Source organism: Ptychodera flava, chromosome 21, assembly GCF_041260155.1.
Source record: "Ptychodera flava strain L36383 chromosome 21, AS_Pfla_20210202, whole genome shotgun sequence".
Classification (NCBI taxonomy): domain Eukaryota; kingdom Metazoa; phylum Hemichordata; class Enteropneusta; family Ptychoderidae; genus Ptychodera; species Ptychodera flava.
In genome coordinates, this window is record NC_091948.1 from 29,073,213 (window position 1) to 29,091,623 (window position 18,411).

Sequence of the window (18,411 nt, forward strand, 5' to 3'; positions counted from 1 at the left end):
CGGTACTTGTGGCGTGTATCGAACGCGATCGGGTCATTGAGGTCATCGCCACAGTCGATGTGGCGATGACCTCAATGACCCGATCGCGTTCGATACACGCCACAAGTACCGCTGCGATATCACAGCTACCGCAAAGGGTGCTTGTGGCGGAACATGGACGCTAGTCTATGGAATATCCCATAGCTGTGGTGGCGGGGTTAAAATCGTAAAAGTCAAAACCAGCCCGTAAAAGGCATGAATCCCGTCTGAAAACACCACAGCTATGGACCCACAGCTAAATGGGACCTTGTGTTGTCACGGTTGCGCGTTGATTATCCATGCGTTATTTTACCTGACTCGTAATTTATTTTTCCATGTGTGATTTTATTTTCCAAAAAGATGTGTATAATTATTATTGCAATTTGTGTTGATATACAAATAAAAGAAATCTTGATCGTATCTTGGGTTCAGTTTAGTTTTATGCGTGCGTGAATGAGTGCATGAGTGTCAGTTTGTTATTGTATGATGCATCAGAAAATTGCAACATTGTGTCCTTTTTGTTGAAGATGGATCTGTTAGAATTTGTAGCGCACAATGACGAAAAAGAAAACAAAACTCTCGAGAAAAAAATGAGTGGATGTTTTGCAGCGTTCTACCGTCATTTATTTTTGGTTTTGTGATCAACAGTGATAAAATAACTCCTTTATTTTTAGTTAATTGGCGGTAAATTTTTACCGAATTACGGCCCTGGGCCGTTATTTAGCTACAGGTGTGAAGCAGACAATGTAGCCATTTTCTGTTTAACGGCCCTGGGCGTACTCTCAGAAAATTCCGGTATATTGCCTCAACAGTATAGCAATTGCAGTACATACCAAATATGAATTTCAAATGTGTAAATTGCATACCATGAGTATGTGAATATTGAAACATGAATTCTATTCATGCAGATTAGCTAGAGTACACAAAATCACATTAGTCACAGAAGAATGACAAGAGTTCTTGTTCAATGGCTTGAAATTTATCAATATTTTCATTTCTCAACTTATCTATGATGTTGCATTTTCATAAGCTTTTTTATATTTCACTGGTGAGAAGTGCCATAAAGTTTTTTTATTGTTCAAATCAACTTGTTGAGAACTCATTGAGTTTTGCAGTGTATTTCAACTCCGGATTATATTTTATGACTATAATGTTCAGTGAGTACGAGAATTTTACTATTTTACTGTTCAACAACTTTCATGAATTGCTGTAACTAGCCAGCATGAAATTGTAAATTGAGAATTGCATTTTATTACACTGAATAATATCTGAAGCCCAGTTTTGGCAATGTTTTTATCGCATTGATTGAGTTTGTTGTGTGTAGTGCTAGTGTACATTGATTTGCAGCTGTGTGGAGTGGTCCTGGCCAAAATTGAAACAACTTTCAGTTATTGAACCACCTTTGCTAGCAATGGGATATGATAACCTAGTAGCTATTGCTGACTTTTCAGCAAAGGGACTAGGTTACAGTGCTGTAGATTGTGAGTTTGAATCTTTAATATAGAAATGTTGCTGAATTCATCACAAAAGTTTGTTTCACAAATGGTCCAAAACATTATTTTTATGAAATACCACATACACATTTGCATATTTCTTGCTTGGTTCATGTAGAACCAATAACAAATGATGAAGAAACAGACTGGGATATTACACTTATTATGTACAATCTTTATGGTAATTAAATGTATTCACAGAGACTTTGATAGGATCAGATCAACAATAACAAGAAAGCTATGATAATAATACATCATGTGAAAACAGTGAATTGACATTCAGCAGTTCATATGTTTGATATGCTAATTCCATCAGGGAATTTGGTCGTCAATGATTAAAAATTTATCCTAAAAGCCTGAGTTGGTTTTTCATCCCATAGTGCCTGTCTAAGCATACTCCTTTTAAAAGATATTATACAAAAATGTTGACCAGTAAACGATTACAAAGTTTTTAACTTGCAGAAGAAGTATGATTTTTGCTGAATATTTTCTTCTTGATTCTAAGTAATGTGATTGAACTGCAATGACAAGAGAACAGTAGTATTGAGCTGTTTTGATGTTCAAAAGCAACAAGGTTAAGGTGTAGACGTAGCTAATACTAAAACAAAGAATTATATTGCTCTGATTCTCTCTGGATAATGACACATCATCTTCATGAACTTTATGTTTTAGCTTGCTAAGTCACTGTCCATATACCAAGAAGAGTGCATGTCATGTTTGTTAATTAGGCTTTTGCATTACAAGTGTTACTATATGGGGAAATCCTATGTAAATTTCATAGTACATTGATTTCTTAATTCATTAGCTTGAAATGGTGCAATTGTATTCAAAATTATTAATTCCTAATTTGGTACAATGTATTATTCCATGATGGCACAGAATAAGTTGATACATTTTTGTTGTGACTTATGGTTAACATTTGTTCTCAGATCAAACACAGACATGACAATAACACCATTTTTTGAAATCAAGAAAGGTAATAACCACTCAGTGCTGTTGTAGCACCACAATATCAGATGTAACTATTGATAAAAGGCGTAAGCCATCAATGGCATAATCAATGACAAACATGAAATAACCAGGTTTATTTTTGCAACTGTGTATTTATTCTTTCTCAAAATAATTGATCTTTTAGTATTTTTTCCCTGAAGTATGCCCATTACCAGTCCCTGATGGTTTGTTTTTCACGCACTTTGTTATTCGTCAAATCAATTCATGTTGATGTAAAAATTAATCATTTTATGCTCACAATTATTAGCACTGAGTACCATGGTGTTAATCTGTATGATTTATCAGGAACTGCCATGAACTCCTTTGAAAAGCAGCTGAATTATATTTAAGACAACATAAATTTCATTGATTGTTTTTTTATCGACTTCCTTTTTTTTATCAATACTGGTATTATCAACTGCCATGCTTTTTGTACTGTATATATTTTAAATTCCATGTTTCCGTTTAATCAGTGTCATCATTTAGTTCTTGTGCTCACTGTAATGTCTGCATGTACAGGTGAGTTTATTTCTCCCATGAAATGTAATAACTAGTAAGAGCTTACGAAAGTGAATAATTTTCTTGAAAAGAAATAAAGATTTATGAAAGTTCCTGTATAATTCAACAATAATTAACAGAATGTTCTAAAGATCACACTGTACTCTCTTATTTTTCATCAAAAACTTTCTGAACTTCAATAATTGATGTTCACATTATAGCTGACATAGCACTTTAGAGCCTCTGAAACTTTGTAAACAGTCATAAAAGAAAGTCACACAGAGAGAAATGCTCCCCTCCCTTGGATTTTCAATGATTACAGTAAAGAGAAAAATTTTCCTTCAGTTTGACCCACGTGATGATGCTGTTTGTATACCCAGTCTGCACTTTGACTGGCACTCTCTAAACACAAGCTCAGACAATTGATGAATAGTATATGCCAAAATATGAAAGTGTTAATGAAGTTGAAAGTCTGTGTATGTTGTTCATATAGCGGTGATAACAAGGGAGCTTTCAGTAATTACGAGGGTTAGGAAGGTTAGTGTATTTTGGTGTTCTGAAATTTGACGTCCGCCGCTGCCTCTTCCCCCTTTTCCCAATATCGTTGGTTTTCATTTATTGACAGGTAGCATACTTTACATTTGTGGCACGTCACTCGTATGCTAGGAGAGTGAGAATATCAGTTTGATGTCAGCTTGTATTCCCATTCTGTATCATCAACTGAGTGAAAAATACTTTTTGATGTTGATCATTGCCTGTCCTCACCCCTTTGGTGTGCATCTGAATTGACCATGGGAGCTGAGGTAATATAGTGTAAAAGTGGAAGTGTGTCACGGGCAGACAGCACGCTTCAAAGTGAATTGATGATCCTTTATATAAAGTAAAATATAATATATGATACATTTCTTAGGAATCCAAATTTCAAAAATGAAGTAATCATTAGAAAACCTTAGAAACCTGAAATTCTGAGAAACCAATAACACTATCGATTTATAAAAGATGTTTATTTGACATCATTTCTATCAGATCTTTACAGAGTAAAGAATTTCAAACATTGATTTTCATAAAGTTCCTGCTCAGTCAAACAATTAAAATTCATAAATCTGAAGGATTTGCATGTATCAAAAGCTTTGCACACAATTTTTTCTATTCTTTGAACAAGGTCAAATTCAAAAAACTCATCTCCGACAAAAATGCACAACTGAACTTTGGCAAATCTAATATTTCTCAGCTGATTTTCATCTATTATGTTCTGGGAAAGACTAAGTCTCAGTAGTTATTGGAGGATGTTGCTTTCAAAATTAAGACTATCAATTACGCAATAAAGTACCGTTCCTATTATATCACTGGTCGTTCAAGCATAGGGGGATTCAATCTCCGATGATGACGATGATGATGATTAAATATTTAAAAATGAAGATAATAAACATATATTTGGACTCAGTAAATTTGTTGTTATTGTTGTTGTTATTGTTGTTGTCGTTGTTGATACTATTTGCAGAAAAGAACAAAGTATGCGCTGCAAATTTCAACACAGCCTAACTATACATGTGCGTCGCAAATTCAATACAGCCTAACTATACATGTGCGTTGCAAATTCAATACAGCCTAACTATACATGTGCGTTGCTGCCTAACTATACATGTGCGTTGCAAATTCATAATGTTAGGCTGTATTGAATTTGCAACGCACATGTATAGTTAGGCAGCAACGCACATGTATAGTTAGGCTGTATTGAATTTGCAACGCACATGTATAGTTAGGCTGTATTGAATTTGCGACGCACATGTATAGTTAGGCTGTGTTGAAATTTGCAGCGCATACTTTGTTCTTTTCTGCAAATAGTATCAACAACGACAACAACAATAACAACAACAATAACAACAAATTTACTGAGTCCAAATATATGTTTATTTATCTTCATTTTTAAATATTTAATCATCATCATCGTCATCATCGGAGATTGAATCCCTATGGTTCAAGCTTGCTCGGCTAGTGACTATGACCGTGGGATTGTACCATTACTATCCTACGTATAGGTGGGTCGGCGTTTGAGTGGGCAGAACAGACATACAGACTCTCTCTCTCTCTCTCTCTCTCTCTCTCTCTCTCTCTCGTAATATACACTTTTTTTCCCAAAAAAATGGCGCGATTTTGTTTTTTTCCTCGGGGGTTTTCACTCAACAGTACTTTTCACGTGCAGTCCCTAGGCCCAGTCCACTGTTCGGGTCATAGGTCACATGTAAATGAACATTGCCCAACAACAAAATATGGCGGATTGTTTGAATTACGGCCGCGGTACAGTCATGTCAAGTTGTAGTTGGAGCTGTAAAAATCTTGCCATGTGCTATCGTATTCACCGTTGTCTTCTCTTACTTCTTCAAGTGTTCAAGGTCTAAAAGGTAAAAGGGTAAAATGCATGCGTTAGTGTGTAGGTTTTTCTCGCCTACCCATTATCCAGTCCACTCGTAACAGTTCGTGTCGCGATGTCGTCTGCTAACTTGCCTGGACAAATTACGCCAAGCATTGTATTTTATTATAAAGCCCTTCCACGAGCGCTCGGAGTGTCATTTGAATTAAACCTGATAAACGTATTGAACACTTTGAATGAGCGCCTTTCCGCTTTACTAACATTTCACAATATCGTTGAGACAAACTGAGTCTCAGAATTTCGAATAGATTGACTGAGCTCATCCTCGCGCGGATGATCTGCTTTGCATTTATAACTGATCATGATGGCACTTAGGGGAGAACCATTTGATTTCTGGGGGGGGTATGGAGGATTTTGAGAAAAAAAAAATTGTCACCAGGTGAGAGAGAAGAAAAAAAAAATTGATCCTGTCATGGCCTGAGAAAAAAAAAAATTGTCATAACAGACAGAAGAGAAAAAAAAATTGTCACAATGCACCAGAAATAAGCAAAATTTGGAAACCTTATTCTCATGTATTCTTTGCCGGCGCGCCGCCATAGGCGGCGCAAATGTTTTACCACAAGCAATTCTTATGTTTCTTTTCCCAGCACTTATGATATAAGCATGCACTACATGGGTCTACTTTACACCTCAGTACACTCAATGTTTTCCTTCCATTTTCTGACCCAAGAAATCATATTTCAGGATTTCTGTTGCCATATCTCAATGGCATAGGCACTATCTAAAGGGGACTATTTGACTTCTGTAAATTGTGAAAATTTAAAACACAAGACAGGAGTCAATAAACTAGTGTTAAAACCAATATTATTTTCTCAATATGAATTTGTTAGAAAGATGTACCTTGACAATGAAAATTGAGGAACAACAAATATGATGAAATACAATGTGTGAGCCTTGAGGTTACTCAAATTCATCATGGTTGGTGAAGGGGGGAGGGTCACTCGAAATTTCGGAGTTTCAGGCCGTCAATAATGACGGCTCCCTTATATACAACACATTACAAACTTGATGACCAATAAAAAAAATTTGCACTGCTACTCCATTTGGAAAAAAAAAAATTGATGCAGGTCTGACAGTAGAAAAAAAAATTGCTGTCACTCTGACAGGAAAAAAAAATTGCTCCCATACCCTCTTCCTCCATACCCCCCGAAATCAAATGGTTCTCCCCTTACACCACCAGGCAGGAATATCCAAGAAGTGATAAATATGCCGTCTGACAATGAACAGACATTTACAAGAAGAGATAGAACTACAACCCTAAGGGGCAGGAAGAAAAAGCGCAAGTCAAGATCGGAAAGAAATAAACACATTGCTCAGAGAGAGCGAGATCGGAGCAAGGACAAAAAGGTAAGTATTAAAACAGCTATACTGATGATATTTATATTTTATCAAAATTCACTAGACCAAAAAGACCGTTACGTAAGTAAATCTAGAAAAGATGTAGTGTGTAGGATAAAACTGCCTTTTTGTAGATATTATCCTACTCTTCAATAGTTTTCTACTTCAGCATTTTGTCTCATGGAGAAAGAGAAAGACACCATTCAAAGTCAGGCTTGTACAGTGCCATTTTCACAGACCTAAGACATAGTTACTCTTACATCATACATGTACCATAAAAGATAACTGAGTGAAGTCAGGAGTAGAGAAACTCCCTGATAAATGAGGTGAATGCTGAGCATACAGTTTTAAAGAACGGTGTTACCAGTTTTTAGCTCCGCTGTCAGCGATGCGGAGCTTATCAAATAGGTTGATTTTCCGTCGTCGTTGTCCGTCAACAATTGCCTTCTCCTCTGAAACTGCAAGTCCAATTTTTTGAAATTTTATATGCAGTTCACTTGGGGTAACCTCACTTAAGTTTGTTCAAGTTGTGGTGAAATTTGCATATTTGCTCGATTAGTATGGCAATTTAGTTGAATATTGATGCTTATACTCCATAACCTCAAAGAACAGTTATTAGTTTTTATGAAATGATTATATATTTTTTTAACTTTATGTGAAAATGAAGATCAGAAAAAGTTATTTTAATAGGGTGATCTGCAACGATACAAACCAGAGCAACTTTTTGGTAATTTCACATGCTGTAATGGCATGTATAAATTGTAAAAGCGATTGCTGGAGCAAGTATTTTCTGGTACAGTTACATTTTAGGATAAAGCCCGAGTACGGGGGCTCTTCTGGTGTATAAAGTCCAACCCAACGATAAAATGTGGAGGCCGCAGCTCGGCCTGCGGCCTCGACATTTTATCTTTGGGTTGGACTTTATATACCAGAAGAGCCCGAGTACAAGGGTTTTATCCGACTTAAAAACTATCGCCCCTAACTGATATATTTCGTTTTCAATGTGTTTAGGTCAACCGTCCCCTTTGTCAATGTAACATGTTTAGGATATGAATAAAAACTTTTATTTGTGAAATAGCCTTCCAATGTAATGGAACATCCTATAAATGCCCTAGGGCACATTAGTTTATGTTTGTACCACAGCAGATTTTGTGTTGCAGCTGGTTTCCGCTGTGTTACCAAATTTGAATATTAAAACGTACCAGATGTCTACAGAATATGACATGTTCACTTTTGATTGGACAGTACTTTACTACGGCGCTGTCATTCGTTTCTGGAATTTGGTGACCAAGGCTTTACGAGTAGATAAAACACCCTAAATTGAGCACTCTGATTGGTCAATCAACTGTAGATAGTTTTTATGTTCAATTTTACACCCAGAGTTTATTAATACACTTTGCATGGATTAATATTTTATTTAGACATTTGAACATTGGATGACTCATGTACTTATAGACATATCTGATTTTTTTATTAATTTCTACTGTAGCAATCTGCTGATCCAACATTAAGACAGGATATTAGAAAACATCTCAGCAGGGCAGAGAATAGTTCCATGGTGAGAATGTTTCCTGTAACTACTTTATAACCATGCATGTCATTGTTGTACTGTATCTATTCAATTTGATAGTATCAATGGCTATCGGGTGTAGTTGAAAGACCTACAAAAAAGATCTTGATTGCCATTTCATAATTAGATGAATTTCTAAGATTTCAACACATTTTACTAACTTTTCACATGATTTGAATCAGAAATTGCCAAGATTATGAAGTTGTTGTCATTTTTTAATGACAAATACAATTTTCGAGGCCAAGAAAAAAAGCTGAAACAGTAAGCACAGTTTTCGTGTATGGCTGTTAAAGAACATGTAATCATAACATTTAACCCTTTGAGTGCTTTAATGTCACCAAAATTTTAAAGCAACATTTTACCAATTTTTATGAATTTTTCTGTAATTTTTTTGATAATTTTGGACCAAACAGACATCACATTTCATTGGCTACAGTTTTTCATCAAAATTTTGGCAAAAATCTGAAAAACAATGTCTGGGATATAGTTTAGAAAGGTGACAAAAATTGACTTTGGCACTCAGATAATTCTGTTTGATATTTGATTACATACACTATAAAGCTTTCTTAGACTTTCCATTCTGCTAATATTCTAAAAGGTACACATTGATGAAGTTGAGATGATATTGATGTAGCAAAAGTATTATGAATGACTTTGTTATTTGTATGGATATATTTCTTTCTTTTCTAGCATTCAAGAATCGACAGAGAAGTAAAAGAGAAGAATGCCCTGGCTATCATAACACAGAACAGATTAACGGTACGTTTTCTACAATGTATACACACTGTGTATGTACTGTCATTGTATTTGTCATGCAAATATGACAATGCAATTGACATTGTCCACAGGTAAAATCATTATCTTATCAAATTAATGTATGGTAAAAAAGGTGCAAATTTCAGTGCATACCAAATTCTTACAACAAATGTAACTGACTATCTTGAGATTTCTTCATCAACTAGCAAGACAGATTTTAATACTGATTAGGAGTATGATCAGATATTGCTGTAAGTTGTCTCTTCACAATAAACTTTGATTGGTGACGTGTTTATCAGTTGGCAAAAGGAATTGCCACATAAAAAAAATCAGTTAGTTTAGTGTGATTTACCCTCATCCAATGATAATCTTGTCTGCTGTTCATTTTTCAAGTTGCCCAAAAACTTTGAAATTAACAAAATTGTCCCCACCCACATCAGTATGCACATGTACATAATTTAAATGTATTTTCGAGCTTTATTTTTTTAGTATATATGGAAAGGTTTCTTCAAAGTTGCTGATCAATACATCGATAAATGCATCATATTTATTTTAGACCTGAGCTTTTTGATAACTCACAAGAATTACCCCTACATTTAAAGGTTTAGCTAGGCATGAAAACGTTAATGAGAGGGTAAAGATTGTAAGATGGTTTATTAGGTTATAAGAAAAGTAATACTTTTGTAACAGCATGTTGAAGCTGTTTTTCAGTGGGCACAATAAGTTTGAGATCTTATGTATAGAAGACAGTGATATAAAATATGAAGCATAACAATTTCAATACTGGCTTTTTGCATTATTAGCTCTCAGTGGATTAATCTTCTTAGCAAGTTGCATCAAAGAATGACAATTGTAATTATCTTTTTGTTTCAGAGAGGTGTTGGAATATTTAACAAAGGAAAGAAATCTGACACCATTTTACGAGGTAAATATGGCCATTAAAGTAATAAGATGTGTAAGTTTCTGAAGGACTTTAAACATTTCTTTTTCACAGTATAACATTTGCAAAGTTTCAAATTATGATCAAAGGTCATGATCATAAATTTTTGTTTTAGTTGGTTGTTCATGTGAATTAAAATTGATTAAAACAAAAGAATCATTCAATTATGAGTCACAAAGTTTGTTGCATGACTATTGCATTCCATCTTCAAGCACAAAATAAATAGATCACCTTTCAAAAATGATATTGATTATACTGATTCTGAATTCAATCACCTGGTAGTGTATTAAATATTGTTTACCCAGTACTCTTCATCCTTGTTGATTTTAAACTTTCACCCTTGAGCTTCCACTTCGCTAAAAGTTAAAGTGAAGTCTGTCTTACATAATTACTATGCTTTACTAGTATTTTGGAAATTTAGGTGAATGTGTAAGTCAACTGATGAGATGAATCCAGTTTCACTTTGTACTACAGTATCTACACCATCAAACAATCTGTTACTTCTTTTTATTATGGACTTTAGAGATGTGCATTAGCCTATGAATGTCAATATTGAATTCGTGTATTTCCATGAATTTGGCCTGACTGACTCTCAGGTTACCTCTTGTAACAATCATGTGACTACTCTTTGATCCATACCATATAGAATCCTTACCAATGCCAGAGAAGGCTAAACTTAAAACAGCAGAAGACATGAAAAAGATTTTAGATTTATCAGATGCTGGGCTGAACCAAGTTGCTAGCCTGGATACTTTGGATAAACGACTTGATTGCAGCAGAGACATAGACAACTCAATGGATTGGCAAAATGATGCTAGTGGCTCAACAAACCCACCGAAAGATTTGAGTAATATCACTGACAATTTTCATCATAGTGGATCAATGGTTAAAAACCACCAACAAACACCACCAGGAAGGTAATATGTCATGTGTTGATTGATGATTATTTAAACCCTTAAACCCTTGTGTCTTCTGACCCTCAAGGTATATACACGATTACTCTTGGTAGAGTAACTGTGGTATAATTATAGTAATTCATATAGCGTAACAAATGTATGCTACTTAAAATAGTTAAGAGGTTAATTACAAATTATAGCTTACATAAAAATGCTGACTGTGTTTCAATAGTTCATGAATCTCTGCTTGATTTCAGGATATTGCTTATATAAAAAATAATTTCTAAATTTACTTTGTAATGAAGCATATAGCTGATATCTAAACGTTGACATAGATTACATGTAATGATAGTTAGGTTAGCTCTTTGTTGACTATTCATACTAATAGCACTGTGTATGTCTGTGAACTTATTTGCATATTTTAAGAAAACATAGTTGACATGAATTCAAGAACTAAGAACGTTTTACTCTGTTGCTGTCATTGTGAGTGTTTCCCAGGTCATGATGTCTGATTTCTGCTTGGTATGTTCAAAGTTATTCTATACACTGAGTTCAAATTGTTTCATATCGACAAAAGCTACCAGCTTGAAAAGGTTTTTAGTTTATTACTCAAATGAATAAATCCAATAGTATCTTTCACACTCATCACTCTTGATATTATAACAATTTTCTGCTTACTACCAGTATGTGAATGAAGTCTGCAAACATGAAGAGGATTTTAAGTTATGGAATCTGATTTTATATTTAGTTATATGTTAAATCTTATTCCTTACTCTATTTCCAATTCAAAATAAGTAGCAAAACTAATCATTTGCCATGTCAAATGAAACCGTAACCACATGAACGATGTCAATATCTGTCTTCATGAAAAGAGACACTTAAACCATAGACACTTGAAATCCACATATATAATCAACAGAAATTGCCACAGTTGTGGTTCCCAGGTTTTTGCAAGTATCTATGGGTCAATATAAATCTGACCGTGATAATGGCAAGTATTGCTTATTCTTTGAGTATTAAAAATGCCAATATTTTAAAGCTATACTGTCACCTGTTCTAATTTTGCCACAGTTACCATGGAAAGAGAAAATTTAACCAATCACAGATTTTAAGCGGGTGGCCGTTTTTTAAAAACAGCGCCCTCACATGGGCATTTTGAATACCAAGGAACGCCCCTTTGACCATATTGGGCATATCTAGATTACAGGTGATTGTATACCTTTAAGAACCTATCCCTTCCTTCATTTTTTCAGTGGTTGTCCAGAAATGGATGCAGTGATGGAAATTGATGAAGCTCCAGGGAAAGGTGATTCACCTGATGAAATGCCACAGGTAAGTTACTTACCCTACGGTAGTCTATGAGCCGTCTATTAACTTTTACACATAACAAAGACATAGAGGATGTAAATTGTACGATCAATCTACTTTGGAATGCCAATGGTGTTGTTAGCTTTGTAAAATCAGAGATGTTTAATGACATATGTGATGCTGGCCTTTGAAAAACATAAGGACCAGTGCAGGACTAAATGGTAGGACTAGCAAACTTTACTGCAGGACCAGGAAACTAGACTGCAAACTCGACTGCAAAACTAACAAACTAGACTGCAAAACTAGCAAACTAGACTGCAAAACTAGCAAACTAGACTGCAAAACTAGCAAAATAGACTGACCAGAACCAGCAAATTAGACTGAAAACTAGACCACAGAACTAGCAAACTAGATTGCAGATTCAGCAAATTGGACGGTAAACTAGACTGCAGAACGAGCAGACCAGACTGCAGCACAACTAGATTTAAATTGATACTTGTCAGGTGCCCAAGACCTTATCCCTAATGGATTTGCTTACTGTTGAAAGTGTAACCATGCAAAAGTACTGAGATTATATTATATATTGCAACATTAAACACTGGTCAAGATGTTTTAATATTATCAATCATTTACTGCTTCACTCTTACAATTAAGTATTATTGCTTTCTGATTTCCATATCAGGAAATTCCCTTTCAAGAAGTTGCAAAGAGGCTGATTTCCGGTGTAGATGTTGCTAAGACATTTCCTGGAAGAGGTATTAGATATTTTGCATTTTTTCCTTCTTTATTGATCTTGTACATAAAATGTTTCCATGTTTTTCTTAAAAAGTTCATAATTTCTTCCTCCTGTTAAATTTCTTCTTACTTCTGTTAGTGATATTTAAACATCTGGCTTCATTTACTGTAACAATGTCTTGATGTTTCTATTTTTAATTGAGTGGGTCTCCTGTCAATTTGTCTGTCAAACAAAAAAAGGAAGAGCTGCTAACTTTTGCAGTAGCTGTTCAAATTTATTGATGACTGATGGGAGACTGTACGCTGAGAATAGATTAAGCAGATGTGACCTATCATATGTACATAGTGTTTCATCATGCAATGTGGTCCATACACTCCTGGAAAGTCCATGAAAACCCTTGAATTTCACATCTTCCTGGAAAGACCTGGAAAAGTCCTTGAAAATTAAATTGACTCCTGGATAGTCCTGGAAATTGATAATCCACCCACACTTTCAAAAACGACAAAATCGGATCAGCCGCAACATCATAAAAATGATCTGTAAAATGATACATAAAAATTGATATTGTCAAAGCAATGTGTGGAAAATGGTATTTCGGACCTAAAAATGGTCATTGAAAATTGCTGAAAAAGTTCTTGAAAGTCTTTGATCAAAGTTATGTATAGACCTTTATTTATCTACAACTCCAGTTGTACATTAGTCCAGTACGAAATGCCTGACTGTCATTATGCTTTAGACACCTTGGTATCAGCTTTCCAGACTGTCTTAGTTCATTTTGCAAGCAATTTGTTGTTTGTTATCAAACAAAGCCATGATACCACTTTAACTGTAACTTGAGATGGTATTAGGAATAAGGTTAACCGTCACAATGAGGTGGCATTATTGTATCTATATTTCAAGCACTGTCACTTTGTGAAAGTTCTTAGTATTTATAATATTTATTTTTTCATTTACAGACTACCTGTCAGAAATCAGAAATAAGCTTCAGAAAACAATGAAATGCAGGCAAGTATTAAAGTGACAGTGTTATGAATGTTTCCAAGTACAAAGAACTACAAATATCTCACATCTATTGTGTTTCTTTTGTCTTGCAGTATGATGCGGACACCACCCAGATTCCAAGTACAAAGAACTACAAATATCTCATGTCTATTGTGTTTATTTTGTCTTGCAGTATGATGCGGACACCACCTAGAACAATCTGCCTGAGTAGCAAAAGTGATAGCACAGCTAAACGCTCTTTGCAAACATCCATTGATAGTAAAGGTAATGTAGGGAACAAACACACTGTCAACAGCAATTATTTTAGACATCTGACTGTAGTCTTCATTGTCACAGAACCTGCTTTCTTGTCACAAGTTTCATTTTGCAAACATTAAAGTTAAACTTTATTAAAAAATGTCATGCAGGTTGTATTAAAGTAAAAATGTTTTACAATGGTTGTTACAGCAAACATCGCATTTTTTACAATTTATGCAATGCAAATAGCAAACCAGGTAAATCACACAAAGTATCATTAATGTCTCGTCCATTTCCATGTTATGCTGTGTGTGTTGCAAGTTTGTAAGCTATATTGTATGAAGTCGACCTGATATGTTCCATCATTGAACAAGTCGATCATGACATGCCAAACTTTCTCTGTAGGAATATACGTTTACTTTTTCTTCTTGTAAACAGCACAATGTTCATCTGTGCCCAGAGGCAGTCAAGAAAGTGCTTCTAAATTCTCCTTGCCAAAATCAATGGAATATGAACAGTCCATTCCAGGAAGACAGCTTGTGCCAAGGACCTCAGCAGCTGTGTCAAGTCAAAATATAGCGGATAAAATGCTTCAAAATGAAACTTCAATGCTGCAAGATAACAGAAAGTCTCCACTACAATCACAACAGTGTGAGGCAGTGCAGCCACATCGGCATGGCAAGTTTCATCTGTCACCTTGGCAACAGGGGAAGGAATTCTACGGTGGTGGACTTTCCTTTAAGGTATGTGTAACAAGGGTATCTTATAAATTGTATGTCGCTACTATGCCCTGCCTTGATGAAATAAACTTACATTTCAACCTCTTGCTAGGTGCTATATACCATAGACAGTAGAGAAACTATTGTCTAACTAACAAGACCATGTTGCTACACTTTTCATACAAGTTATTCAATTATAATTGTTCAAATTATTCAAATTATTTTATTATTTAATCATCAGCAACCAGAGGTAAAAAAAAATTAACTGCTGCCATTATTTCAAGAATAACACATGTCATGGCAAAAAAGTTTCAGCATAAAGTCTGTATTACTTCAAGATGCTGCTGCTATCAGCCATAGAATGGAGTGCATGGAGTTTTCCTCCTGTGCAGACGTTAAGAACACTGCACATTTGTTGTGTTTTATTGCAATTTACATTAAGTTTAAATTCAGTTCTAATATAAGAACAACAGTCTATCGGATGTTCTAAACATTTGCTCAAGCTAACTTTCTGGAGTTTGGAGTGCAATGTGAGAACATATATTTAGCCAATGACTGAACTCTCTGGAAATAATACATATTTCCTTGACACTTCTGCCTTCTCTATGTTTACTGTGATTTATTTGTATGCATTTTATTTGAATCATTGAGTTACTTTGTTGTGATTGGATGTTAATTCTCTACACTACCTGTTGTCACATCATGCTTAAAATTTCCCTATCTGTATAATGGCCACACACATGGATACACCAATTGCTAGCTATGCTGTAAAACCATGATTTGTAACATAATAAATGTTTGTGTTGATCAAGAACTGTATGTTTCTTCAGTATCACTGGGAATGACCAGCGGCCAATATATGTACATTAAATATTCCCCACATCCATGATTTTTTCCCCGACATGTTAACAGTGATAGTGATACATGCTTTCTTGGATATAGGCTCATACTGGTGTCGGTGAACATTTTGAAACAGAACGACTAATGAAACAGCAAAATATTCCAAAGGTTGTTGCAGAGTTTTATCCTAGTGATGCAAATTCTATATGGCCATCTGCAGCAGAGATTGAGAGTTCAGATTCAGTAAGTATTGTTACAGGAGTGTGATTCTGCAGCTTTTATCATCCAGTATTTCCAAGTACATCAACATTGTGTCATTTGTGAAGGTTATTCTGTAGGTTACATCCATCAAACTGTCAAGTTTTGTTAAGTCCATTTCATTAGAAATATTTTTATGCTCATAAAATGTTTGTTTTCACCATGCAAACATGTAAGGGCTACTAATGTAGAGGAATATTTTTCTTTATTACCATCTTGCAGTTTTTGAAAATCTCTTGTGTATATATCCATTAACAAATGTTCAAAGTTTCAGTGGAAGTCACACACCTCTGTTAATATCATCATGAGGGTCACCATGGATCTTTGTGACAATCTACAGGGCCGTGGTATTATTGTAATCATAGTAGTTGGCCATGCCCTAAGTCTCAACACTGTACATTTTTGTCAAAGTCTCAACACTGTACATTTTTGTCAAACTGATCGCCGTGATAAGTCTACACAACTTTGTTCCTTTAAGTTATTCACTGAGATCAATACTGAATGGCTAAAAGTAACATAGTAGTCCGTATACTCATATCACAGTAGTTTATTCATTGAGCAAATGACTTGTTGTGACTAATTTTTGTTTCTTTCAGTTTGCATTGTTTGAAAGTAAGAGAGACTTAATAGATGATCTTGACAGGAACAACACTGGACATTATCTTCATCATCATCAGCGTTATCCAGGCTACCATCGACCCATATTAAGACCCTGTCGTGATTCTGATACAGATACATCGCCTCTCTGCTTTGCTTCCTCACTGCCACCACTACAAAAACCCTCGCGTGAAACACCAAGCCCCGAGAAACTTTTCAGGCCAATGCGTATGTTTTAATATCCTCGCATTAATTTTTGGTACCATATCACCTACAATTTTACTGCCTTTGTTACTATAAAATGTCAAGTGTGGTAGAGTTGATTTCAAGCAAACGTGTGTACCTTACAAAAACATAGGACAATTCAACAACTTAAAGCTTTTTTTCATGTTGACTTGAGAATTTCCTTTAGGTAAGATGATTTCAAAAAAACAGGTATTAACACATTGACTGTGATGCCAATAAATTCCTATTACTTTGTTAATACTTACTCAACATACTGTAAATGAGAGAGTATTTCTTGCAGTTAGTTATTGACTTTGTACCCTGAAAAATGCATTGCATTATTGTTATTATTATTGCAGTATCATTATCATAGCAGATAATGCATGACATTATCCTGTGAGGTGACCTTTTACATTAATTTGATTACTGTGTGTGGTGATGAGAATTATGTTACAGCAAATATGAATTTTATTTGCTTATGATATTTATGGATTGATTAATATGTCATTGTAAAGAATGACTATTCTTCATAGTTTATAGCCTTGGTATGTAAAATTACTTTATTTATCATTAATAAATATCTCAAACTTTATTTGAGACTTGGACAATTTTTGTCACTAGCTTTTGTGAACAGTAAATGTATTCAGACCTTTATTTTCATCTTGTAGTAAAATAAATGTATTTTAACAGTGAGGAAATCTGTGCCTTTTAAAGTTTGTTAATTTCATCAAGTATGTGTTTGTGTTCCTAAGAAAGATGAATTTGAACAAACTTTTGAAAGCTCTGTGTACTCTGAACTTTGATTACACTTTTCATTACCAAACTTCTAGGTAGTACATTTGTACAATAAATGTCAGTTCTTCAGCCTTATAGAGGTCTAACTCGTCCATGCTTGTGTATTAGAAAAGCAGTGTAAAAATTTAATATATGCCATGGTATACTATTTTTCATATTTATGGTATGTATTGCAAGCTTGATACTAGTATATCAAATTATTCATTCCAAAGTCATGTTACATGTTTTGATCACAAATTTTGAAGTCCACACCACAAGTGGTAGAAGTAGCATTGATTAGAAGATATTTGGACCATAGGATTGTATCAAAGTTTTCCTAATGGATATATCAGCTGACCATTTATCTATGTACCCATGTTGAATTCTGTGAGATGGTGTTATCATCCTTTTTGAATTCTGTGAAATATTGTACCATTTTAAAATGCTAAGCCTTATTTCTCCAAAGCAGCTATATTCACAATCACTGGGGTAAATGTGGTTAAAAGTGTCAGAGTAAAATATGAAGGTACACTCAATTTTTGATGCAGACACAAATCTATTTATTATATTCATATGTTCCATATAATTAGATATGTGATCAACACCTATCAACAGTGTTATTTTTGAAGTATCAACATTAGACAATTTATCTGTTCTGTTTCTAACTTAAATTTATGTAATGTTTTAAGATGTAGGGGGGTCAAGTGCACGCAACTCTCCTCAAAATTTAACTTATGGGTAAAAAATGGATCACATCATCTTGAAGTTAGCTGTTTTCTGGCAGA

General features: G+C 34.6%; 2 protein-coding genes across 3 annotated transcripts in view; both read left to right on the forward strand.

Moving 5' to 3' along the window:
- Positions 1-438, forward strand: part of LOC139121941 (E3 SUMO-protein ligase PIAS1-like) — a 37,049-nt gene extending 36,611 nt beyond the window's left edge. The window contains exon 14 of the transcript XR_011549370.1: positions 137-438. The gene's annotated coding sequence lies outside the window, so the exon portion shown is untranslated. The remainder of the gene's footprint in view (positions 1-136) is intronic.
- A 4,813-nt stretch (positions 439-5,251) lies between these two features.
- Positions 5,252-17,721, forward strand: LOC139121945 (uncharacterized). 2 transcript variants are annotated; one of them, XM_070687281.1, is made up of 13 exons: positions 5,252-5,401; positions 6,611-6,777; positions 8,258-8,326; positions 9,029-9,097; positions 9,968-10,019; positions 10,681-10,951; positions 12,184-12,262; positions 12,921-12,993; positions 13,931-13,979; positions 14,149-14,240; positions 14,652-14,956; positions 15,875-16,015; positions 16,627-17,721. In XM_070687281.1, the coding sequence occupies exons 2-13, from the start codon at positions 6,637-6,639 to the stop codon at positions 16,864-16,866; spliced, it is 1,581 nt and encodes a 526-aa protein (XP_070543382.1). In that variant the 5' UTR covers positions 5,252-5,401; positions 6,611-6,636; the 3' UTR covers positions 16,867-17,721. The 2 variants fall into 2 exon arrangements, with proteins under 2 accessions (XP_070543382.1, XP_070543383.1); XM_070687282.1 differs by lacking the exon at positions 5,252-5,401 and having other exon boundaries at positions 6,641-6,781.
- The last annotated feature ends 690 nt before the right edge of the window (positions 17,722-18,411 follow it).